This window comes from Prionailurus viverrinus, chromosome A3 (assembly GCF_022837055.1).
Source record: "Prionailurus viverrinus isolate Anna chromosome A3, UM_Priviv_1.0, whole genome shotgun sequence".
NCBI classification, from domain to species: domain Eukaryota; kingdom Metazoa; phylum Chordata; class Mammalia; order Carnivora; family Felidae; genus Prionailurus; species Prionailurus viverrinus.
Window position 1 is genome coordinate 106,235,408 of NC_062563.1, and position 25,323 is coordinate 106,260,730.

The following is a 25,323-nucleotide window of genomic DNA, read 5'->3' on the forward strand; positions in this document are numbered from 1 at the left end:
AACTTTTCTGGGCCTTTTCCTGTATTATAAGATGAGGATGATAATAGCACTTGCCTCATAGGATTGTTGTAAAGATTAAATGAGTTTATTTGTGGAAAATGCTATATAAAGGTTAGTATCATCTATCAGTTTTCTACATGCTTTCATAAATGCATTATAATATGCTTGTGAAAACCTGCAGTTAGACGATAAAGAAAAGCCTTGCTCTATCCCTGGAGGTAGGAAACTAGTATACTCCTTTCATACAGTACCTTGCACATAGCAGAGGCTTAAAAGACATATTTTTTGAGTATAGTTGACACAATATTACATTAATTTCAGGTGTACAACATCGTGATTGGACAAGTTAACATATTATGCTATGTTTACTGCAGGTGTAGCCACTCCCTGTTCCAAAAGATCACTATTACAATATCATTGCTCTATTCCTTCTGCTATGCCTTTTATTCCTGTGACTTATTCCTTCTGTAACTGGAGGCCTGTATCTCCCACTCCCCTTCACCCATTTAGCCCAACCTCCCACCCCTCTCCCCTCCGGGTATTTATTTATAGGTCTGCTTCTGCTTTCTATTTGCTTATTCGAAATTTTTTACATTCTACTTATGAGTGAAATCATATAGTATTTGTCTTTTCCAGCCTGACTTATTTCACTAAGCACAATACCTTCTAGATCCATCAATGTTGTCACAAATGGCAAGATCTTTCTTTTTTATGGTTGTGTAATATTCCATTATAATCTATCTATCTACACACACACATTCCTTATTAATTTGTCTATTGATGGACACATAGGTTGCTTCCATATTTTGCCTATTGTAAATAATGCTGCAATAAACGGGGCTGCATACGTATCTTTTCAAATTAGTGTTTTCATTTTCTTTGGGTAAATACTAGTGGAATTATTCAATCATATGGTATTTCCATTTTTAATTTAAAAATATCTTATATTGAACTAAAGTGAATACTACTGGAACTTAAAATGGTAGTCCTAGATCTTCCAAGTTCAAGGTCCAAAATTTTCTTTTCTTTTTTAAAATTTATTTATTTATTTATTTAATTTTGAGAGAGAGAGAGAGAGAGGGAGAGAGAGAGAGACTGCAAGTGGGTGGGGGGGCAGAGAGATAGAGAGGGAGGGAGAGAGAATCCCAAGCAGCCTCGGCGTTGTCAGCACACAGCTGCTTGGGCGGCTCCATCCCGGAACCATGAGATCATGACCTGAGCTGAAATCAAGACTTGGAGGCTTAACTGACTGAGCCACCAGATGCCCCTCAAGGATTTTTCAAATATTTTCAAGTATTTTTAGTCTACTTTCCCTCTACTCCCCACCTCATTCATCTCAAAGGGCAGAGGCCTGAAAAAGGATGAATAACCAACCAATTCCCATAAAACTCAAGTAAGAGTAAAAACTAGTTCTGAGAAACTTTGCAAAATATACATCCTGGTGCTTGAAGTTTAGGTCACTAGGTATTTCTTCTGCACAAAGCACAAGAGGTTATCTTTATATTATTGGGGCGAAACCCCTAACAGCCAGCCTTCTGTACTAAAAAGCTTTCAGCAAAAGATTCCACATTTTCTTATTTGCTCCCCCACTCCCAGGCTGCCGGAGAAGCCCGGCGGACGGGTTCATACTCCGACTGAGTGAGAGCTGGGCGCTTCACCAGGTGACCAAAGGAAGGAAGGAAAGAAATAAGACTGAGCAAATTAAGTTTGGTAAAGGAAGAGAAGCCTTCAAACCAAGAACCAAGTGGCAGCCCCTCAACACTAGCTCTCCCCGCCCCTCCCACCCAAACCCCGCCCAACCCCGCCCAGGGCCCGCCCCACCCCGCCCAGGGCCCGCCCCACTCAACTCCGCCCAGGGCCTGCCCACTCAACCCGGGCGAGTCCCGTAGCCTCCATCCTGGTTTCGTGGGGCGCTTGCGCATTTTTAAGGCGTCTTGGCACTGCCCGAATCTAAATGTGGGTAAGGGGCAGGGAACTTCGTGGTTTCTACAGATACCCCTCCGGCGGCTTTCTGCACTCTCCAAGAGCTTGTTTTTTTGTTTTTTTTGTTTTTGCCTTTCTTGGTCATGAGACTCCGGCTTCTTCTTCCCTGATATACTGAAGAGGGCATGTTATAAATTAGGCGATATCCGGGCAGCCCGTCTCCTGGCGCAGGGTCCTTGGGCTGAAGCTTAAGGCGTACGGCAGGGAAGGCAGGGTCCTTCTCTGAGGCAGTCGCGCAGGCACCGGCTGCGGGAAGCCGGTTACCAGGCGTCATGTATTACAAGTTTAGTGGCTTCACGCAGAAGTTGACTGGAACATGGGCTTCCGACGCTTACAGCCCTCAGGTACAGGTAGCTCCAGGCCCTCTCTGACAGAAGTGGCTGCCCGAGCCTCTGTGCCAGGCAGTCGTGGCGCCGGAACCGGGTGGGGTTTCTGCCTGCGGTTCGGTTTAGCTCGGCACCACCCCTCCCGGCGCCTCTCAACATCTTGCGGCGGCCATAAAGTCTCCTAATTCTGTAGCTGCTTCCCCGTCGGGGCTGGCCCGGGGCGGAAGTTGGGCCTGGCACTCAGCTGGGGTCAAGGTGACCTCCGAGGTCGCTGCTTCTGGGTCTTCGGGGTGGCTTGTGGGGTCGGCGTGGCCCAGAATGCGACCCCGAAGTTCGGCTTTGTCCTTTTTAAGGAGGTCTCGCTTTTGGTCTCCTCGGTGCTCCATTGCTTACCCCACCCCGTGTAGCCCAAAAGCTTCATCAAAGCATGAGATTGGAGGGCTGGGATGACAGCACCGAGGGAAGCCATAGGGGCAGGAGAGGCTGTAGGATCAGAATTAAGAGACCTAATGGGTTCTTTCAAATGTCCAGGTGAGCGTGGGCAGTTACGTGTAACGACCTTAACGTTTCTCAACGGTGAAATGGTTGATGGCCGTTATTTGAGTCTAAAAAGTATTCTAATTTTATTCAGATTTTGCCAGTTGGAGTTTGTCTCAGTGGTAGACTTTTTTTTTTTTTTTTTTTAAGTTTACTTATTTGAGAGAGAGCGCGGGCAGAGAGCCAGAGGGAGAGAGAATCCCAAGTAGGCTCCATACCATCAGCACAGAGCCCAAATGGGGGCTCCAGTTCACAAGTGTGAGATACCACCTGGGCTGAAATCAAGAGCTGAACCGACTGAACCACCCAGGTCCCCCTTCGGTTGTAGACTCTTAATATGAGCTAACATCGTGGCTTTGATGCCTTGATTTTATGGCCTTTCCCAGGATTACTTTATCGTGAGTTTAGTTTCATCTAGGGCAGCTTTCCTACAGGTTAAGTGAAATGACTGGCAGTCTTTGGCAGGTGGTTGGTACTTGATAAGTGGTAGCTATTCTCCAGAAGTTGAGTGTTAGATACCGTCATATTCCTTATCCTCATGGAGTAGTGTGGGAACGGTTTGTGAAATACGCAGTTGGAAAACTGGACTGGAATAGTAAGGATCCTAGGTGGGGTGTAAAGAATGCTCTATTATGTTACTTCCTCCTTTTTCTGGGGGACACAGCGGCTTGTCTAAGTGGGGAAGGTGTTTAAGAGTAATTTCAGTCTAAGATTGGACGTGCTGTTAATGTTAACTAGGATAGAGAGGGAAGAAAGGGCAAGTTTTGGGGGGAGTGTGGGGTTCGGGAGGAAGGGTCCAGGTTTATAAATGTTGACCATTTGATGATGTCATGTTTGGTACCAGCTGGATTTATGAATATGAAGTTTAATAGAGCTGGGTGTCTTCAGCCCATAATTGGTAGAATCTGTGGTGGGGAGGGGATCATCCAGGGAGCATATAAGGAAGAAAGGTGGGAAGATGATTAGGCTACAGAAACGTGAAGCGGAGGGTAGAGGAGGAAGATTTATCAAAAGAACAAACCAGGTGGGGCGCCTGCGTGGCTCAGTCGGTTGAGTGTCCGACTTCGGCTCAGATCATAGTCTTGAGGTTCAAGAGCTCAAGCCCAGCATTGGGCTCTGTGCTGACAGCTGGGAGCCTGGAGCCTGCTTCAGATTCTGTCTCCCTCTCTCTCTGCCCCTCCGCTGCTCGTGCTCTCTTTCTAAAAAATAAACATTTTGAAAAAAACAAACCAAGATTAGAAGGGAAATCATCCTGGTGGTGTCACTGACTGCCAAATTGGGTCAAAGAAAGATCAAGGGAGGTCAAAGAAGGAATTATCCATAGGGATTTATTTATTTTGTAGATTACAGGGGGAATAGCCATTTCTATCATATTTGTTTCAAAAGACGTAGTTTTCATGCACTGATCTTAAATGTTACAGTGTAATGAGTTTTGACAAATGCATACACTGTAACCTCCAGCCCTGTTAACATATAGGACATTCCATCACCCCTAGGAAGTTCCCTTCCCTATTCAGACTTTTATAAATAGTTTTGCATGTTTCTGGATTTCAGGGAAGTGGAACCACATGCTACTCTTTTATAAGGTTTTTTTGTCCTTCCATACTTTTTTTTGGTTTATTTTTGAGAGAGTGATAAAGTACGAGCAGGGGAGGGGCAGAGAGAGGGAGACTGAGAATCCAAGCAGGTTCCAGGCTCTGAGCTGTCAGCACAGAGCCCGATGTAGGGCTTGAACTCATGATGCGAGACCATGACCTGAGCCGAAGTTGGATGCTTAACCAACAGTCACCCAGGTGCCCCAGCATATATTGAAATTAGCTCTCAGAGATTACCCTGAGATTAGCAGAGATTTTTACCCTGAAATGCATGTGGTACAGATAGGGCCTTCAGATTTTTAGCACCTCTTAAATTGTGTTTCTCTTGAGAATTTAAACTTCTTAGTTACTTAAGGATTTCCTTTTTTTCCCCCTGGATCTGTTTTTATTTATTTATTTTTAGAGCGTGAGTAAGTGGAGGAGAGGGGCAGAAGGAGAGAGTGAGAGAGAATGTCCCAAGCAGGCTTCATGCTTCTTAGTCACTTAAGGATTTCCTTTTTTTTTTAAATCAGTTTTTTAAATTTTTTATTTGTTTTTATTAAAAATTTTTTTTTGATGTTTATTTTCGACAGAGTGCGAACAGGGGAGGGGTGGAGAAAGAGGGAGACAGAATCTGAAGATGAGCTGTCAGCACAGAGCCATTGATGCGGGAGCTCGAACTCAAGAATTGTGAGATCATGACCTGAGCCGAAGTTGGACACTCAACTGACTGAGCCACCCAGGCGCCCCTATTGATTGATTGAAGAGAGCGCGGGCAAGGGCGGGGAGAAGGTGGAGAGAGAGGGAGAGAGAAAATACCCCAAGCAGGCTCCACGCTATTTGCGGAGCCCTATGCGGGCTTATCCCAGGTTTCTGGGAACATGACCTGAGCCGAAATGAAGAGCTCTTTGACTGAACCACCCAGGTGCCCAAGGATTTCTTAAGCCATGTTGAAAGAAGTGATACTGTGTAGACTTTATGGATTTCAGAGTGCTTGTGACAGGCACACACCCCACCCCCACCCCCAAACCAGGTGTTCTGGCTTTGGTAATTAGGAGTACTTTAGTTTTTCCTTTCCTGGAAATGTTAACAATGTAAAATGTATATGTTTGTAACTCTCAGTATTACCTAAAGTGAATAAGCTAACATGCATTGAATAACGTGGTATAGAAAGGCTAGTTTGCTACAATGGTACAGGTAGATCAATTTGATAAGTAATTGTATTTTCCAGTGGTTGATAGAAAAGTATTTTCCTTTTTGTGTCCTATGTCAAAATAAATTGAGGCTACTAAACGCGGACAGATGCTCAACATCATTAGTCATTAGGGAAATGCAAATCAAAACTACAGTGAGATACCACTTCACACCTGCTAAAATCAGAAGACAGACAACAGGTGTTAGTGAGAACGGCGAAACAGGACCCCTACCCCTACCGTATTGCTGGTGGGAATGTAAAATGATTCAGCGGTAGCAGGATTCTCCCACAGGGGTGGTGACACCAAGGCTTTTCTTTCCAGGAAGCAACTTTATTCTTGCCGACACTGCTCAGTTGGGTTTGTACTCAAAGCACTGAGCCCTGAATGCCACGTGGCGTAGTTTTTTAAGACGTTTTTTACTTCTTTGTCTCCCATATATGGTAACACACAAACATGTAGTTTAAGTGGTCTCCTGTTAACAAGGTTGTGAGGGATGTTGTCATTTATGCGTATAGGTCAGGTTGCCTTGAGGTTTTTTTCTTTCCTTAGGGAGGGGACCCTACCACACAGCCACTTTGGAAATAGTCCAGTAGTTTCTTAAAAAGTGAACATTTTGGGGTGCCTGGGTGGTTCATTCATTTAAGTGTCCGACTTTGGCTCAGGTCATGATCTTGCAGTCCATGGGTTCAAGCCCCGTGTCGGGCTCTGTGCTGACAACTCAGCCTGGAGCCTGCTTCAGATTCTATGTCTCTCTCTCTCTCTTTCTCTCTCTGCCCCTCCTCCGCTTGTGTGCACACTCACTCTCTCTCAAAAATAAATAAACGTTAAAAATTAAAAAGAAAAAAGAAACGTGTTTACCTTATGACCCAACAGTTCTTCTAATTAAGAAGGCAGGATGATCTTCTAGGTAAAGGGACTTGTGGGAGTGATGGGGTGGGGCTGCTGCAGGGGAATCACTGAGTAGTAAGTTTAGCTGTGGTAGGTGGAGATAGGTCATGAAGGGTCTAGGATGGTAGGACTTAATTTTGTGAGAAACAAATAGGAATTTGCAAAGCAACTTGATGCAGAAAGTTGTGGTAGAGTCTTATCCAGAGGTTGGAACAAGGACATACTTCTTACCTTTAGTTGCATGAAGGTTTATGATGGAGGAACAAGTATCATAACCAGAGCTGTGCTTCGAAAAGTTAGTCTACTGGGAGAGACCAGTGCCAGGGATGCCTCTTATACCCATAGAATAGTTCAGGGTCTTCTGAGTGGGAAAAGGAGAAACAGACGTCTGGGACATAAGGACTTAGTGACTGATAAGGGAGATTGTGGAAATGAGAAAGGAGGACTCTGAGATGACAGTAATGAGAGGAGGGTGGTGCTGTCCTTAAAACCAGGGGGCTCCTGAATAGATTTGTGAGAAACTGGGTGAATTTAGGACTTGCAGAGTGTGACGTGTCTGGGAAACATGGAGGTGGTGATATCTAGCTGGCAGTTAGGAACAACTTGAGTCACTGCAGATTGAAACTTGATTCTAGTCCTAAATCAGAGTGCAAGAGGTTTTTGGTTTCTATCAGTTAAAAAAAATTTTTTTTTAAATATTTGTTTTTGAGAGAAAGAGAGAGCACGAGCAGGAGAGGAGCAGAAAGAGAGGGAGACAGAGTCCGAAACAGGGTCCAGGCTCTGAGCTGTCATTACAGAGCCCGACACGGGGCTCAAACTCAGACTGTGAGATCATGACTTGAGCTGAAGTCAGACGCTTAGCTGACTGAGCCACCCAGGTGCCCCTAAAAATTAAAAAAAAAAAAAAAAAATTGGGTAATTCTCTTATTTCTTTTCTTTCTCAAACCTAAAAGGTAGAGCAAAAGGGAAACTTGGGCCAGTCAACTTCAGGGGGAAAAAATCAAGCGTACGTCTCTAAAAATTTGGAGCAAGTAGTAGGGGCCCTTGGATGCCTCGTTTGGTGGAGCTGGCTCTCTTGGATCTTGGGGTTGTGAGTTTCAGTCTGTTGAGTGTAGAGATTACTTAAAAATAAAATCTTAAAAAAAATTATTTTGGAGCAATTAGACTAAGAAGAATTCAACTGCTAAATGGTTGTGGTTGAATGGTTTTAACTGTAGGGGTAGTGATTGTGTAAATAGCTAAGAGATTTGCTATTAAAAAGCAAAACCGGGGCGCCTGGGCGGCTCAGTCAGTTGAGTGTCCGACTTAGGCTTGGGTCATGATCTCATGGTTCGTGAGTTCGAGCCCCGCGTCGGGCTCTGTGCTGACAGCTCAGAGCCTGGAACCTGCTTCGGATTCTGTGTCTCCCTCTCTTTGCCCATCCTGTGCTTGTGCTCTCTCTCTCTCTCTCTCTCTCCAAAAATAAACATTAAAAAAAAAATAAAAAAAAACCCAGCAAAACCTGTGATTTCCATTTGGTCTACAGTCCACTATTTTAAGAACAGCATTCATTCACTAGTTTTCTTCTTCGTGGGAGGTATGGGAGGCTCTGCCATCAAGTGCTGATTTGGTTTACATGACTTTGGTTCTGAAATACTCAAGTCTACATTGTTGTGAAGCTATAGCTTATTTATACTTGCAACAGATATTTATTGAATGTGCTTTTTGCTTTTTTAAGTCTAGGAAAGTAAGAGCAGTGAACAAAACCTGCCCTCATGGGGCTTCCATTGCAGTCGGGGAGACACCGTAAATGAAGTAAAATGCAATATGCTAGGTGCTGATAAGTGCTGTGGAGAAAGAGGGTAAGTGGGAGGACATGCAGTTTAAAAGGGTGGTGAGGGAATGTCTCACTGAGAAGGTGACACATGGACAAAGACCTGAAGGAGGTGAGGGTGCCAGCCACGTGGATACCTAGAGAAGAGCATTGTAGGTAGAGGGAACAATGCCTGATGCCTGGGAGATTTAAGGGGCTTGTCTAGTGGGCTGGGGTGGGGAGAGGGGATGATGTTGGTGGCGGGGTGGTAGGGTTTGAAGGGTGCATCTCACGTGGCCCTGGAAGCCATTGTAGTAATTTTGGGTTTAGCTCAGTGAGATAGGACGCTTTGGGAGAGGTTTGAGCTGAGTAGTGATCTCTCCAATCACTGGTTGCTGCATTAAGAGTAGAATGCAGGGTAGCAAGTGTGGAAATGGAAGGAGGGTGAGCAGTTAAGAAGGTGTCATAAAGATCCAGGGGTTTGGGGGCACCTGGGTAGCTCAGTTGGTTGAGGCTTGACACCGGCTCAGGTCATAATCTCCCTCTTTCTCTGCTCCTCCTTTGATCTTGTTCTCTGTAAACTTAAAAAAAAAAAAAAAAAAAAAAAAAAAAAATCCAGGGGCTTGGACCAGAGTATGCATTGGTGGAGATGGGTGAGACGTGGTCAGATTCTGAATAGATTTTGAAGGTAGAGCTATAAGGATTTACAGTGTGTGTGCAGAATTAAGAATGATTCCAAGGATTTGGGCCAGAAAACCTGTAACTATGCTGTTGTCAGTTTTCAGATGGGGAGGTTCATAATTCTATATTGGGACAGCTGCAACCCTGGAAGAGGCATGCATGAAGGGATTTACTTTCCTGTAAATACAGCTTCTTGGTTAATTAAGTCCACTCTTGAGAACCCCAGTGTCGGTCTTGTCTAGCTGCCTTGAAACATTGGAAACATTGACTGCTTTTAAGTTGTTAGGAGGTTTAATGACCGATAGATGAATATCCATTCCTTTTATTGGTGGGGCCAGGACAGTTGAATTATTGATTGTATGGTATAATAAAATTGTGTAGGTTTGAATCCCATCTTCCTAATGGAATCTCTGAGCTTTGTTTTAATCATCTGTAACTTGGGCTGATAATACCTTATTTACAGGGTTGATGTGAAGAATATTCGTGAAGGTTTTGTAGGATTCTGAGGATGTAGAATTTTATGATGTTAAAATATGCATATGAAGAAAGATTGGAGGAGAATATACAATTCATAATGGTTGATGGGATAAGGTAATGGGATTATAGGTAATTTTAAAATTCTATATTCCAAACTTTTACAGTATTCTAAATGGAAATACGGAATTACTTAAAACCATTCAGATGGTTGATACTCCTGTTTTCAGATATTGTTCAACAGCTGCTGTAGTTCTGAATCACTTGATGGGTGAACAAACACTGAGCAATTAGGTATAATCCTTTCTAAAAATGCTCCACATTAGTCCTGTCAAAACAAGAATTTAATTTCAAACCATTTTTGGAGATGCTTGGTATAAAGGATTTTTCAATTTTTGCATTCAAGGAGAAATCCTTAGAGGAGAAAATACAGAGCTCACATGTTAAAATTTTCAGTTCAAAGAGCGATCCTTTTTTGCCTTCTTATCTCAGTCGTTAGGGCCTCTCTTCCCATCTCTGAATCCTTGTGAGTCTGAGTGTATTATATTACTAAATTTAGACTAGTGGCTTACTCACCAAACTTTACATGAATTATTGCTTTTAAGCAGTAGTTGAGAGGGGCAGTGGGGGCAGGTAGTGGAATACTTAAAAACCCAAGTCTCTCAGAGGCGCCTGGGTGGCTCAGTTGGTTAAGCATCTAACTTCAACTCAGGTCATGATCTCACAGTTCATGAGTTCGAGCCCCACATTAGGCTCTGTGCTGACAGCTGAGAGCCTGGAGCCTGCTTTTGAATCTGTGACTGACTGACTCTCTCTCTCTCTCTCTGCCCCTCCTCCACTCACACACGCACGCATGTGTGCGTGCTCGCTCACACACTCTCTCTCTCTCTCTCTCAATAAATAAATAAATGTTAAAAAAGAAAATTAAAAAGCAGAAAACAAACCAAGTCTCTGGACTTTAGAGAGGCCTGAATTTTGGCACTAAACTCCATCTTTTTTGCAACATGCTCTTAGGCAAGTTACCCTCTCTGATGTAGTTTTCTCCTCTATAAAATAGAAACAGTAACATCTTGGTAGGTTTGCTGGCAGGATTAAATGAGATGATGCTGTGAAATGCTTGACAGGATGCTGGGTGTATAACAAGGGCTCAGTAGATAATTAGTGGCTGTTATTCCATAACATTAATGTCCATAATGGCAGAGATCGTATCTGTCTTCTTCATCGTATATTTTCACTAAGTGTTCAGTAATATGTGCTGAGTGAGTGAATGCAGTGCAGATAATTCCCATTTGTGTGACTATGTCAAAGAAATAGAAACCAAGTTTACTTTTGGAGGGGGGAGTTTAATTGAAGTGTAGTTGATTTACAATATTAGTTTTAGGTGTATACAACGTAGTGATTTCACAATTATATACATTACAAAATGCTCACTACAGTAAGCGTACTTACTATCTGTCACCTTACAAAGCGATTACGGCATTATTGACTATACTGTACTTTTCATCTTCCTGGCATGTATTTTATAACTGGATATTTGTACCTCTTTATTTCCTTCACCTCTTTTTATTCTCTTGATCCCCCTCCCCTCTGGCAACCACCAGTTTGTTCTTTGTATTTGTGGGTCTGTGTATATTTTTTGTTTATTTTTTAGATTCCACACTTAAGTAGAATAATAATGGTATTTGTTTTTTTCTGCCTGACTTATTTCACTTAGAGTACCCTCATTCCTATCCAGGTTGTTGGCCAATGGCAAGATCTCGTTTTTATGGCTGAATATTATTCCACATCTTTATCCATTCATCTATTAGTGGACACTTAAGTTGTTTTTGTATTTTGGCTATTGTAAATAATACTGCAGTAAACATAAGGGTGCACTTATCTTTTAGAACTGACATTTTTGTTTTCTTCGAGTAAATACCCAGAAGCAGAATTACTGGTTTGTATGGTATTTGTATTTTTAATTTTTTGAGGAACCTGCGGATTACTGTTTTCCATAATGGGTGTACCAGTCTGTATTTCCATCAACAGTGGATGAGATTTGTTTTTTCTTTACATCCTTGCCAGCACTTGGTGTTTCTTGTCTTTTTGATACTTGCCATTCTAAGTGGTGTGAGGTGATACCTCACTGTGGTTTTGATTTGTATTTCCCTGATAATTAGTGATATTGAACAACTTTTTATGTGTCTGTTGGCCGTCTGTAAGTCGTCTTTGGAAAACGTGTGTTCCAGGTCTTCTGTACGTTTTTTTGGTGTTGAGTTGTATAAGTTCTTTATGTATTTTAGATATTAACCCCTTATTGGATGTATCATTTGCACAGATCTTCTCCCATTCAGTAGGTTGCCTTTTTGTTTTGTTGGTTTCCTTCACTGTGCAAAAAGTTTTTAGTTTGACGTAGTCCCAATTTATTTTTGCTTTTTTTTTAAATGTTTATTTATTTTTGACATAGAGACACACACACATAGAGCATGAGCGGGAGAGGGGCAGAGAGGGAGGGAGACACAGAATCCGAAGCAGGCTCCAGGCTCTGAGCTGTCAGCACAGAGCCCGATGTGGGGCTCGAACTCACAGACCGTGAGATCATGACCTGAGCCAAAGTTGGATGCTCAACTGACTGAGCCACCCAGGCGCCCCTAAAGATTGGTGCCACATCTGTCAGGCAGTGTTGACAGACTTATCAAAAATGATATTTCCACTCTGCTTAATAGTTCTCTGCTTCTTTCTGTCTCATGGTGGTTCCTCAAGGGCTTTGACAATCAGCAGAGGCAAGAAGGTCCCACTTTAATCTGGGTTTATCTATTTGGAATGGTGAGTTTCGCTGTAATCCCTAGATCCTTCCAATCACCAGTTGCCTTGGCTATGTCATCACCCACCTTTTTTGGAGTCAGACTCAGGCAGCTGATTTTGTGGGTCAGGGCAGACATGCCATCAACTTTCCCACCGGTGCACCTCCATATATGACTTTGATCTCATTAGGGTTGAACTTAGGTGGCCTGGTGAAGGTGGCCGGATGAACCCAGATTTGGGATGACCAAAAACAGTTGCACCTTCACCTTCTCCACCAAAAGTCAAAAGCTTTTTTTTTTTTTTTTTTTTTTTTTTTAAAGTAAACTCTAGGGGCACCTGGGTGGCTCAGTTGGTTAAGTGTCCAGCTTCAGCTCAGGTCATGATCTCACAGTTCATGGGTTTGAGCTGCACATCGTGCTCTGTGCTGACAGCTCAGAGCCCAGAGTTTGCTTTGGGTTCTGTGTCTCCCTCTCTCTTTGCCCCTCCCCTGCTCGTGCTCTGTCTCTCTCTGAAAAATAAACATTAAAAAAATAAATACAATAAAATAAAGTAAGCTCTACGCCCAGTGTAGGGCTTGAACTCATGACCCTAGAATCTAGAGTCACATGCTGTGCCACTGAGCCAGTCAGGTGCCCCCAGTTTCATTCTTTTGCATGTAGCTGTCCAGTTTTAATAACACTACTAATGAAGAGACTGCCATTTCCCCATTGTATATTTTTGTCTCCTTTGTTGTAGGGTTGACCATATAAGTGTCAGTGTTGTATTTCTGGGCTCTGTATTCTGTTCTGTTGATCTGTGTTTTAGTGCCAGTACCATACTGTTTTGATTACTGTAGCTTTTAGTATATCTTGAAATTTGCGATTGTGATAACTTTAGCTTTGTTCTTTCTCAAGATTGCTTTGGCTATTTGGGATCTTTTGTGATTCCGTACAAATTTTAGGGTTATTCTAGGTCTGTGAAAAATCTTATTGGTATTTTGATAGGGATTGCATTGAATATGTAGGTTGCTTTGGGTTATGTGGGCATTGTAACAGTATGAATTCTTCCAATTAATGAGCCTGGTATATTTTTTCATTTATGTGTGTCTTCAATTTCTTTCATTACTGTCTTAATAGTTTTTGAAGTGCAGGTCTTTCACCTCCTTGGTTAAATTTATTCCTTAGATATTTTATTCTTTTTGATGCAGTTGTAATTGGGATTGTTTCCTTAATCTCTCTGCTTCTTCATTGTTAGTAGATATCAAAATGCCACAGGTTTCTTTAATTTTGTATCTTGCAACTTTACATGTATTGTAATAGTTTTTTGGTTGAGCCTTTAGGGTTTTCTTTTCCTTTTTATTTTTCTTTTTTAATTTTTTTATTTTTTAGACAGAGAACATGAACAGGAGAGAGGGACAGAGGGAGAGAATCTTAAGCAGGGCTCAATCTCACACCCTGGGATCATGACTTGAGCTGAAATCGTGAGTCAGACACTCAGCTGACTGAGCCATCCAGGTGCCCCTAGGGTTTTTCTTATGTCAGCTGCAAATAGTGAAAGTTTTTACTTTTCTCTTACCAATTAGGATATGTTTTATTTCTTTTTCTTGTTTGATTACTGTGGCTACGACTTCCAATACTGTGTTGAATAAAAGTGAAAATGGACATCCTTGTCTTGTTCCTGATCTTAGAGAAAAAGCTTTCACTTTTCATCATTGAGTATGATGTTAGCTGTGGATTTGTTATATATGGTCTTTATTATGTTGAGGTACGTTCCCTCTAAACCCACTTTGTTGAGAGTTTTTATCATGAATGGGTACGATGTTTTTTCTCATCTGTTGAGGTGATAATGTGATTTTTATCCTTCATTTTGTTAATGTTGTGTATCACTTTGATTTGTGGATATGAAACCAGTCTTGCATCCTGGAGTAAATCCCACTTGATCGTGGTGAATGATCTTTTTAATGTATTGTTGAATTTAGTTTGCTAATTTTGTTGAGTATTTTTTGCATCTGTATTCATCAGAGATACTGGACTGTTAGATATATCTATATATATCTATATCTATATACATAAAATTTGTATTGTCTTTGGTTTTGTTATCAGGGTAATGCTCGCTTTGTAGAATGAATTTGGAAGAGTTTTTTGGAATCATTTGAGAAAGATAAGTGTTAACTCTCTTTTTTCTTACTATTTTTTTATTTAAAAAAAATTTTAACATTTATTTTTAAGAGACAGTGACAGAGGCATAGAGAGAGGGAGAAATAGAATCTGAAACAGGATCCAGGCTCTGAGCTGTCAGCATAGAGCCTGACATGGGGTTTGAACTCGTGCATCGCAAGACCATGACCTGAGTTAAAGTCAGATGCTTCACTGAGCCACCCAGGTGCCCCTCTTATTATTTTTTTTAATGTTTATTTTATTTTTGAGAGAGAGAGAAACAGAGTGTGAGCAGGGGAGGGGCAGAGAGAGAGAGGGAGACACAGAATCTGAAGCAGGCTGCAGGCTCTGAGCTGTCAGCACAGAACCTGATGTAGGGCTCGAACTCACGAACTGAGAGATCATGACCTGAGCCAAAGTCGGATGCTTAACCGACTGAGCCACCCAGAAGCCCCTTAACTCTTCTTTAAATATTTAGTAGAATTTGCTTGTGAAGCATGTGGTCCTGGGCTTTTCTTTCTTGGGAGGTTTTTTTTTTTTTTTTTTTTTTTTTTATTACAGATTCACTTTCACTGCTAATAATTGGTCTGCTTAGGTTTTCTATTTCTTCCTGATTGAGTCTTCGAAGAATTGCATGTTTGTAGGAATTTATCCATTTCTTCTAAGTTGTCCAACTCAACTTGTTGGCATATAATTTTCATAATAGTCTCTTACAATCCTTTGTATTTCTGTGGTGTCAGTTGTAACTTCTATTTGTGGTTTTGTTTGAGGTCTCTTTTTCTCGGTAAGTCTGGCTAAAGGTTTATCAATTTTGTTTATCTTTTTGCAGAACTAGCTCTTAGTTTCATTGATCTTTTTTTAGTCCCCATTTCACTTATTTCTACTATTAGTCTGTGTTTAACTTCGTTCTACTATAATTGTTATTTTCTTCTTTCTACTAACTTTGGTCTTTGTTCTTTTTCTGGTTCCTTTAGGTGTAAAGTTAAGATTGAGATTATTTCTTGTTTCTTGAAGTGGACCTTCATTGCTATAAACTTCCCTCTTAGAACTGCTTTTGTTGTATCCCAGAGATTTTGAACATTGTTTCCATTTTCATTTCTCCATGGATTTTTAAATTTCCCTTTTGATTTCTTCTTTGACCCATGGGTTGTTTAGGAGCATGTTGTTTAGCCTCCATGTGTTTTTGTTTTTTTCCATTTTTTTCCCTGTAATTGATTTCTGGTTTCATACTGTTGTAATTGGAGAAGATGCTCTGTCTTATTAAATTAATTGAGACTTGTTTTGTGGCCTAATATGTAATCTGTCCTGGAGAATGTTCCACGTACACTTGAAAAGAATGTATATTCTGCTGTTTTGGGATGGAATATTCTATATATATCTGCTAGGTCTGTCTGGTTTAATGTTGTTCAAAGCCATATTGATTTTTATGTCTGGATGCTTTATCCATTGATGTAAGTGGGTTGTTAAAGTCCCCTGCTGTTATTGTGTTACTGTCAATTTCTCCCTTTGTGCCTATTACTATTTGCTCTGTATATGGTGCCCCTGTGTTGGGTGCATGGATAGATATTTACAGTTGTTATATCGTCTTGTTGGATTAATCCCTTTATATAATGCCCTTCTTTGTCTCTTATTAGAATTTTTGTTCTAAAATTTTTTTAATGTTAATTTATTTTTGAGAGAGCTCTCACATGGGTGGGGAAGGGGCAGAGAGAGAGGGAGACACAGAATCTGAAGCAGGCTCCAGGTTCTGAGCTGTCAGCACAAACACCAATGTGAGGCTTGAATTCACTAACTACACGATCTTAGCCTGAGCTCAAGTTAGACAGTTAACCACCTGAGCCACCCAGGTGCCCCTTTACTGTCTTTGTTTTAAATTCTACTTTGTCTGACGTTAAGTTTGCTATCCCAGCTTTCTTTTTGCTTCCACTTATGTGGGGAATATATATATTTTTTATGTCCCTTAACTTTCAGTTTGTATGTGTCTTTAGGACTGAAAGAGCCTCTGGTAGGCAGCATATAGATGGGTCTTGTTTTTTATTCATTGAGTCACCTTGTCTTTTGATTGGAGTATTTAGACCATTTACATTTAAAGTAATAATTGACAGGTTTATGCTTATTGCTGTTGTGTCAATTGTGTTCTTATTGTTTTTGTAGGTTTTGTTTCTTCTACTTGCTTCTCTTGTAATTGATGACTTTAGTGTTTTACTTGGATTCCTTTCTTTTTATTCTTTGTGGATTTTTATAGGTGTATGGTTAGCATGAGGTTCATATATAACATCCTAAGTATATAGCAGTCTATATACTGCTATAAGTTGATGGTTGCTTAAGTTCAAACACGTTCTAAAAGCACTACATAATAAACCCTCCCCCATGTTTTATGTGTATAATGTCATATTTTACATCTTTTTATTTTGTGACTATCAGTGAATTAAAAAAATTTTTCTTTAATGCTTATTTTTGAGATAGAGACAGAGTGTGAGCAGGGGAGGGGCAGAGAGGGAGAGGGAGACACAGAATCTGAAGCAGGCTCCAGGCTCTGAGCTGTCAGCACAGAGCCTGACGTGGGGCTCGAACCCATGAACGGTGAGATTGAGCTGAACCCATGACCTGAGCTGAAGTCGGATGCTTAACTGACTGAGCCACACAGGCACCCCAACGAATTTTTTATTAATATTTATTTTGAGAGAGAACACAAGCAGGAGGAGGAGAGGGGCAGAGAGAGGTAGAGAGAGAATCCCAAGCAGCCTTCATGCTGTCAGCGTAGAGCCTGACATGGGGCTTGATTCCACGAGTTGTGAGATCATGACCCGAGCCAAAATCAAGAGTTGGACACTTAACCCGCTGAGCCCCTCAGGCACCCCTCAGCAAATTTTTTAGATGTAATTGATTTTACTACTCTTGTCTTTGAACTTTCATACCAGTTTTGTAAGTGATTGATTTACTACCTTTATTATGTTTGTTTTTACCAGTGAAGTTTTTTTCCTTTCATAATTTTCTTTTAGTTATGGCCTTTTCTTTTCCACTTAAAGTCCCTTTAACATTTCTTCTAAGGTTAGTTAAGTGGTGATGAACTTCTTTAACTTTTGTCTGGGAAATTCTTATTTGTCCTTCAGTTCTGAATGATAATCTGGTCAGGTAGAGCATTCTTGGTTATAGGGTTTTTCCTTTCATTCAATGCTTTGCATATATTGTGCCACTCCCTTCTGGTCTGCACTGATTTTGCTGGAAAATCACCTGATAGCCTTTATGGGGTTTTCTTTGTACATAATTAGTTGCTTATCTCTTGCTCCTTTTTTTTTTTTTTTTTTTTTTTTTTTATTTATTTTTGGGACAGAGAGAGACAGAGCATGAGCGAGGGAGGGGCAGAGAGAGAGGGAAACACAGAATCGGAAACAGGCTCCAGGCTCTGAGCCATCAGCCCAGAGCCCGACGCGGGGCTCGAACTCACAGACCGCGAGATCGTGACCTGGCTGAAGTCGGACGCTTAACCGACTGCGCCACCCAGGCGCCCCTATCTCTTGCTCCTTTTAAGATTCTGTCTTTAATTTTTGACATTTTGTTGTTATTGTGTCTTGGTACGGACCTTCCTGGGTTCATCTTGTTTGGGACTTTCTCTGCTTCCTGAACCTAGATGTCTGCTTTTCCCAGGTTAGAGAAGTTTTCAGCTGTTATTTCTTTAAATAACTTTTCTGCCCCTTTCTCTCTTTTCCTTCCAGGACCCCTATAATGTGAATAGTAGTACAGTTGACATTATCATATGGGTCCCTTTAACCTATCCACATTTTTTTCTTTTATTTTTTAATGTTTTTATTTTTGAGAGAGAGAGTGTGAGCGGGGGAGGGGAAGGGGCAGAGAAAGAGAGAGAGAGAGAGAGAGAGAGAGAGAGAGAGAGAAACACAGAATCCGAAGCAGGCTCCAGGCTGAGCTGTCAGCATAGAGCCAGATGTTGGACTTGAACTCGTGAACCATGAGATCATGACCTGAGCTGAAGTCAGGTGCTCAACCTACTGAGCCACCCAGGTGCCCCATCCTCATTTTTTCTTATTCTTTCGTTTTGCCGTTCAGCTTGGGTGCTTTCTGTTACTTTGTCTTCCAGATTGTTGATCTGTTTATCTGTATCTTCTAATCTGCTGATTCCTTCTAGTGGTTTTTCATTTCAGTTACTGTATTTTTCAACACTGATTGGTTCTTTCCTAGTTCTTCTTTGAGTTCTCTTAAACTCTTCCTCAATTCTGGTGAGCATCTTTATGACCATTGCTTTGAACTCTTTATCAGGTAGATTGCTTATCTCCATTTTTTTGGGTTCTTTTTCTGAAGTTTTGTTCTTTTCTTTGGAATGTATTCTTTTTTCTCATTTTGTTTGACACTCTATGTTTGTTTCTATGAATTAGGTGAAACAGTTACCTTCTCCAGTCTTAAAGGGGTAGCTTTGTGTAGGAATGTGCCTTGTATAGACTGTGTGTGCCTGGTGGCTTTGTTTGGCTAGAGCTGTAGTGGGCATGGGCTGAGGGCACATTCACAGGGCACATTCCCTGTGGGATGGTGGGAGCTGGGGTGCGTTCAGACCAGGTGGTTCAGGAGTGCTTGGTTCCAGTGCTGCCCTACTGGGACAGCAGGAGCTGGGTTGTCCTCAGGCTCTCCACCTTGGGCCTCTCCCTAGTGGGATGGCTGAAAGAGCCTCTGGTAGGGCAGGTATGGGTTGGGGTGCTCTGCATAGGAAGTACCCTGGCTGGCTGGAGCTGAAGCAGATGCAGGCCCAGGTGTCCCAGGGTGCTTCTTGCCTGGGCCACCTTGGTGAGATAGCTGTAGTTGGTGCAGGCTGGGGTAGCACCTTGGTGGGACCGTTGGAAGTGAGGCAGGTGCATGTGGTGGGGGACACCTGCAGCTGGTGTGTGGGCTAGGGCCTGGGGCTAGAGGGTACAGGCTGGCTAGAGTGCCTGCTCCCATCTGCACTATCAAGGTAGAGGGGGGAACATAATGGTGCTTGCTAGCACCTTCTAACCAAAGAGAGTTCTAACAGTTCCCCTACCATTTAGTAGTTGCTCTAGGGTTAATAAATGGGTTTCCTTCACTTACAGTCTATTTACTGTTTATACTGTTGTGTGTGTGCGGTTTTTGTTTTTTGTTTTTTTGTGTTTTTTTTGCCATGGCTCAGGTTGGGTGAATCTGTGCAGGCCTATCTGTGCTATCCCTCCCTACTTCAGTTCCTCCTATCAGGGTGGGATTCCTGTTGTTACATTTCTATTGTTAACACCCCCCCTTCCCCCCATCTCTGTCTCCAGCTGTTCTCTGTGTGGTCACGCTATCCTTTGTTGTGTGGAAGCTGTTGAATCAGCCTTCAGTTCTTATTCAGGAGGAATTGCTCTCTATGTAGGTGTAGATCTGGTGTGTTCCTGGGAGGAGGTGAGTTCAGCGTCTTTCTATGCTGCCGTCTAGGACCGAAACCCAAGTTTGCTTTAATACTTTTTTGTTGCCCTGTTGATCCTAATGCTTACCTGGTAGGAGTATCATTGAGGCTTTCAATAATATGATCTTTAGGTCTTGTCAGTTATAGGTAAATTTATATTTCTTTGAAGAGATCAAGAACCAGGGGTCTGACAACTATGTTAATTTGAGCAAAGGGTTTTTTTTCCTCCTTCATCTGTAAAATAGAAGAGGGTGGGCTTGAACTCTGCTTCCTAACTTTAAGTTTTTATTTTTTGTAGTTAGAATTTAATATAAAAGGATGTGTTTTATTGGTTTGTAACTCTAGCTCCTGTCTTAATGTGCAGGTTATTTTGGAGAACCATCTTTATCTGTATTTGCCACTGTAGATTTACTCCATCAGATAGAAAACCAGAGTTTCCCTTGGGTTCCTTTTTTTTTTTTTTAATAGCTTTATTGAAATATAATTCACATACCATACATTCACTCATTTAAAGTGTACAACTCAGTGTTTTAGTGTAACCATGTGCAACCATTACCGCATTAATTTTAGAGCATTTTCATGCCCTTGAGAAGAAACCTACAACCTGCAGTTATCACCCCCCTATTGCTTATTCCCCAGCCCTAAGCAGCTGCTTATCTACTTTCCGTTTTTCTAGGTTTTCTTGCTTTGGACTTTCATATGAATGGGATCATATAATCTGTGGTCTTTTGACTAGCTTCTTTTACTTGGCATAGCCTGTAACAGTACTTTGTTTTTCTTCCCCTTTAAGTTCTTTTTAAGCCTGTGGGTCCTTCTATCCATATGGCTCTGGGAGTTGCTAATAGCAAACCTGTGTTAACTCCCAAGTCTCCTTCTGTTTATATTTATTGACTGTAAATATTCAATGTTAAGCACATATTTATTATCTCATGCTGTTTTTTCAGTGGTAGATACTATTACTTTTGTATACATGTCACAGATGAGGACATTGAAGTTTCCTTAAGTTTTATTATTTGTTTTTTAACTTACGGGTTTATTAATGCCGGAAATTTCAATTGCTCTAATTTTTTTGTTTTCTGGTCCTGAAAGACAAGTCTCTTACCATTGCAGGCTCTTCCAGATTGGGCTTTTTCTTTACAGTGTGTCTGGAAAGTTTCTGAAGTCTACTCTGGGGTTAGAGATCCTGTGTTAGTACATCAGCTCACCCAGGGGGAGAAAAGGGACAGCCAGTTCCCTTTTGAAATGTAGCCAAAAGTTCATACAGGTTAAAAATGTTTTATTGAGGGGCACCTGGGTGGCAGAGTCAGTTAAGCATCTGACTTCAGCTCAGGTTATGATCTCACCGTTCATGAGTTTCAGCCCTACATTGGGCTCTGTGCTGACAGCTCAGAGCCTGGAGCCAGCTTTGGGTTCTGTGTCTCCTTCCCTCTGCCCCTCCCCCATTCATTTTCTCTCTCTCTCTCTCTCTCTCTCTCTCGCTCGCTCGCTCACTCTCGCTCTCAAAAATAAAAATCTTAAAAATGTTTTATTGATTTGATAGGAAGGTAGACATAATAGGTTTTCTGGAAGCTCAGATTGGGCTTTTGTGATTGTTTGCTTCTCTCTCCCTCACCTCAAACCCCCATCTTAATGGCAGGGAATTCTTGATGGGGTTTGCTGTGGGAAAGTGTTTTGTTAAAAGTTTAAGGACTTTAAATCTTAAAATTAAAGGCCTTGTAATGCAAACTTGGAGAGCCTTTCCTTCCCTCTTGTGTGGTTGAATGACTGCCTCCATGATTCCAGATAGCCTGCTTGTTGAAGGTTGTTCATATGCCCAGACATGCTTTCAACTTGACATTTTCCTTTTTCTTACAGGGATTAAGGCCTGTGGTTTCCACAGAAGCACCGCCTATCATATTTGCCACACCCACCAAACTGAGTTCTGATTTTACTGCATATGATTATGCTGGGAAAAACAAAGTTCCTGAGCTGCAGAAGCTTTTCCAGGTGAGAGAAAACACTAGAGGAGACACTAGAGAATGACTTGTTATTTTGGCAATGAGTTTTCTTCTAATTGTTTTTGCTTGCTTGATATTAAAATTCACTGAGCTGTTAGAAGAGGCTCTCTTGGGTTTGCTGATCAACAGAGAGCAGCCAGAATTGGATTTCAGAATATTATTAATGTTAATCTACATACAGATAATTGAGAGGTCAGTGGCCCGGCTGCATCTCTGGTGCTGTGGGAGCGAGTGTTTGTTATTGCTGTTGCTAGAAGGTAGCTTCCCATATCCTCAGAAATATGTGCAGATTCAGGACTGGCTTGGGGACTTTTGGTCAGGTTAATCCCTTTTTTTTTTTTAGGTTAATCCCTTTTTAATCTGATAAATAAGACTTGATTGGGCATTTGGAGTCTTGAGTTATAGTGGGGGAGGGAGTTTGGAGACTGCGCAAAATAATGGATTAAACATTTTATGGAGACTCTCTTTTTTAAAGGTTTTGTTATCTTTTTAAGTAGGCTCCAGGTCCAGGGTTTGAACTCACAACCCTGAGATTAAGAGTTACGTGCTCTACCAGCTGAGCCAGCCAGGTGCCCCTAGAGTCTTTTTCTTTTTAAACAAGGGTTTACCAGCTTAATGGAAAGAAACTGAATACAACATGGACTTGAGCCTACTAACTGACCTGGTGTGCTCAGACATCACTGACTAATGATCAGAAGTCAAACTAAATGTGGAGCATGTCTTGTGCCTGCAGTCATTTAGCTGTGGGTTACTTTTGCCTTTAAAAGAAGTTCACCAGTGCGACTGGCCTAGTTAAGCAATATATGATAAATTCCTTAGAAACTTGAAATTTGTTGCATGCAGGTTCCCGAGGCCCCATTTTGGAGAATGACTTTGGCCTTCCAAGCTTTAGTTGCGTATTTAAGAAAACGTACACCACTGTTGAGTCAGGATTGTAAGGGATTGGGGGTTTTTCCCCTGCAGTGTGTTGATGGCTTAGTTATGAAGACCTATTAGCCTAAACTGTAAAGTCTTCTTATTAACCATGTCCTTGATAATCCTTGCTTTCCAGAAGTCCGACGGTGTGCCCATCCACCTAAAACGAGGCCTGCCTGACCAAATGTTGTACCGGACCACCATGGCGCTGACAGTGGGAGGGACCATCTACTGCCTGATTGCTCTCTACATGGCTTCGCAGCCCAAAAACAAATGAGTTAGGCTGCAGAGGACTGGTTTGCTTTTTGGCATAAACCCTTTGAATTTTCATTTTTCATTGTTGTGTAAACATTTTCTTTTTTACTTGAATGGTTTACTTAACATTTTCCCAGAAAAATAGATATTAAGGCCATATTTTGGTTTGTTTATGAAATGCACATGGTCCATCAGAGCTCATTGGATAGTTAAGACTATTGTTTAAAGAAATGCTGCTGCTCTTTGAGCTCCTGATTTCCCTGGAGGTTCTGGATGAAGGTTGCACACAGGCTCATTAACAGCACTCTGTGTGGAGATCCTTAGGGACTTATGGTGGTGTTTTTGAGCATGGGGTGCAGAAGCCTTTCTGGATTTGGATGTGACTGAGGAAGGAAGACAGAAGCCGAGGCCAGGAGCATGAAACAGGAGTTTGAGTTAGTAGACACCTTAGGGATTTTTCCTTCTTGTGACAAGATGTTAAGAAATATTACTTGTTGCCTGCCTCTATTCATCGGGCAGTTTGTTTCCAAGGGTTATTTGCCTCATCTCCGATCACTAGTGAAATTTTATGTGTAATTGTTATGTATTTATTCCACCTTGGGAACAGAGAACACCTGTTTAGTGTTGCACTTTAGAGCAGTGTGTTTTATTAATGCAGCTGTGACACAGATTCTCCTTTACCTTTTCAAAATGTTATGGCTTTAAATTGTGATTTATTTTGAATGTGGAATAAATACATGAATGAAAAATATAAATTTTGAAGTCCTTTTGAATGACCTTTCAGAATACTTTCAGAAAACCAGAGGCATCTTAAACCTGAGTCTAATTTCTTTCTTTTTAATTGGGCACCAGATAATCTTTACAAAGTAGTTCCTCAAAGTTAAGTAATAGGCCAATGGCATATTGATGATTACCATATGGTTCCTTGTAAGAAACCAGCTTGCCCCTTCGTGAAATGTGCCTGTAATACACAGTTCTTTAGACATTAATTTCCTGTGCTGTCACAATTGGTAGATTTCACATACCCTATATTAGTGCTGAGAAAAGGTGGGATTTTATTTTATAGAAAGTGGTAGTCTGTATCTTGCCATAGCAAAGAAGAGTGACCTTTTACTAAGGATAAAATAAACACTAGCATCCTCACTGGCTAGGAAGCCCTTATTTGCCTATACACATCTAAACTGTATTATTCTCTGGTATTTCCCCCAAGTTTTTAGTTTGAAAACTTTCAGACTACAGGAAGATTATAAGAATAGTATGATATACACAGTATATCCTTCACTTAGCAATAATTGCCACCTTTGCCTTTTCTTGCTCTCTGACAAATGGCGGGCACACAATGAATGTACGTAAACACATTTGTTTTTTGCTGAATCATTTAAGATTAAGCCATGCAATTGTAATAGTTCAGCCATAATTCCTTTAGGCAGTGTCTCCTAAGAATAAGGACATTCTCCTTCATGATCATAACATAGTTGCCACACTCAGATTAACATTGATAAAAATACTATTTAATATATATTCTATATTTAATTTTCCCAGGTATCACAATGATGTATCCTTTATAGTTGTGTTTTTAAAAATAACAACTTTATTGGGATATAATTCACATACCATACAATTCACCTATTTTTTTGTTTGTTTATTTCTGAGAGAGGGAAAGCTTGAGCAGTGGAGGGGCAGAGAGAGAGGGAGACACAGAATCTGAAACAGGCTCCAGGCTCTGAGCTGTTAGCACAGAGCCTGATGTGGGGCTCTAATCCACGAACCATGAGATCATGACCTGAGCCGAAGTCGGATGCTCAACCGACTGAGCCACCCAGGCGCCCCCAATTTACCTATTTAAAGTGTACAATTCAGGGGTGCCGGGGTGGCTCAGTTGGTTGTCTTTTTTTTTTTTTAATGTTGACTTATTTTTGAGAGGGAGGGAGGGAGGGATAGGGAGAGAGAAGCAGGCTTCAGGCTCTGAGCTGTCAGCACAGAGCCCAACATGGGGTTTGAACCCATAAACAGTGAGGTCATGACCTGAGTGGAAGTTGGATGCTCAACCGACTGAGCCACCCAGACTCCCCAAGAGTCCCACTCTTGATTTCATCTTAGGTCATGATCCCAGGGTCTTAGGGATTGAGCCCCCTTTGGGGCACGCTGAGCGTGGAGCCTGCTTAGGTTTCTCTCTTTCCCCCCCCCACTTCTGCCCCTCCCCCTCTGCTTCTGCACACACACACTTGCTCTCTCAAAAACATTTAAAGTGTACAGTTGAGTGGTTTTTATCATCTACAGAGTTGTGCAACCATCACCACAATCAATTTTAAAATATTTTCATTACCCTAAGAGGAAGCTCTCTGCCTGTGCCTGTTAGCAGTTGTTCATCTTCCCCAC

At 41.5% G+C, this 25,323-nt stretch overlaps 1 protein-coding gene across 1 annotated transcript; it reads left to right on the forward strand.

The window, feature by feature from the left end:
* Positions 1 to 1,889: 1,889 nt before the first annotated feature.
* LOC125161820 (cytochrome c oxidase subunit 7A-related protein, mitochondrial) lies at positions 1,890 to 23,699 on the forward strand. The gene is made up of 3 exons (XM_047851967.1): positions 1,890 to 2,327; positions 21,632 to 21,763; positions 22,826 to 23,699. The coding sequence occupies exons 1-3, from the start codon at positions 2,256 to 2,258 to the stop codon at positions 22,964 to 22,966; spliced, it is 345 nt and encodes a 114-aa protein (XP_047707923.1). The 5' UTR covers positions 1,890 to 2,255; the 3' UTR covers positions 22,967 to 23,699.
* Positions 23,700 to 25,323: the final 1,624 nt, after the last annotated feature.

What these genes read in the sequence shown, in the direction of transcription:
- LOC125161820 (XM_047851967.1), top strand. Translation starts at nt 2,256, where the DNA reads ATGTATTACAAGTTTAGTGGCTTCACGCAGAAGTTGACTGGAACATGG. An exon ending in CCGACGCTTACAGCCCTCAG is followed by an intron (nt 2,328 to 21,631) that starts GTACAGGTAGCT and finishes TTTTTCTTACAG; the next exon opens with GGATTAAGGCCTGTGGTTTC. An exon ending in AGCTGCAGAAGCTTTTCCAG is followed by an intron (nt 21,764 to 22,825) that starts GTGAGAGAAAAC and finishes CTTGCTTTCCAG; the next exon opens with AAGTCCGACGGTGTGCCCAT.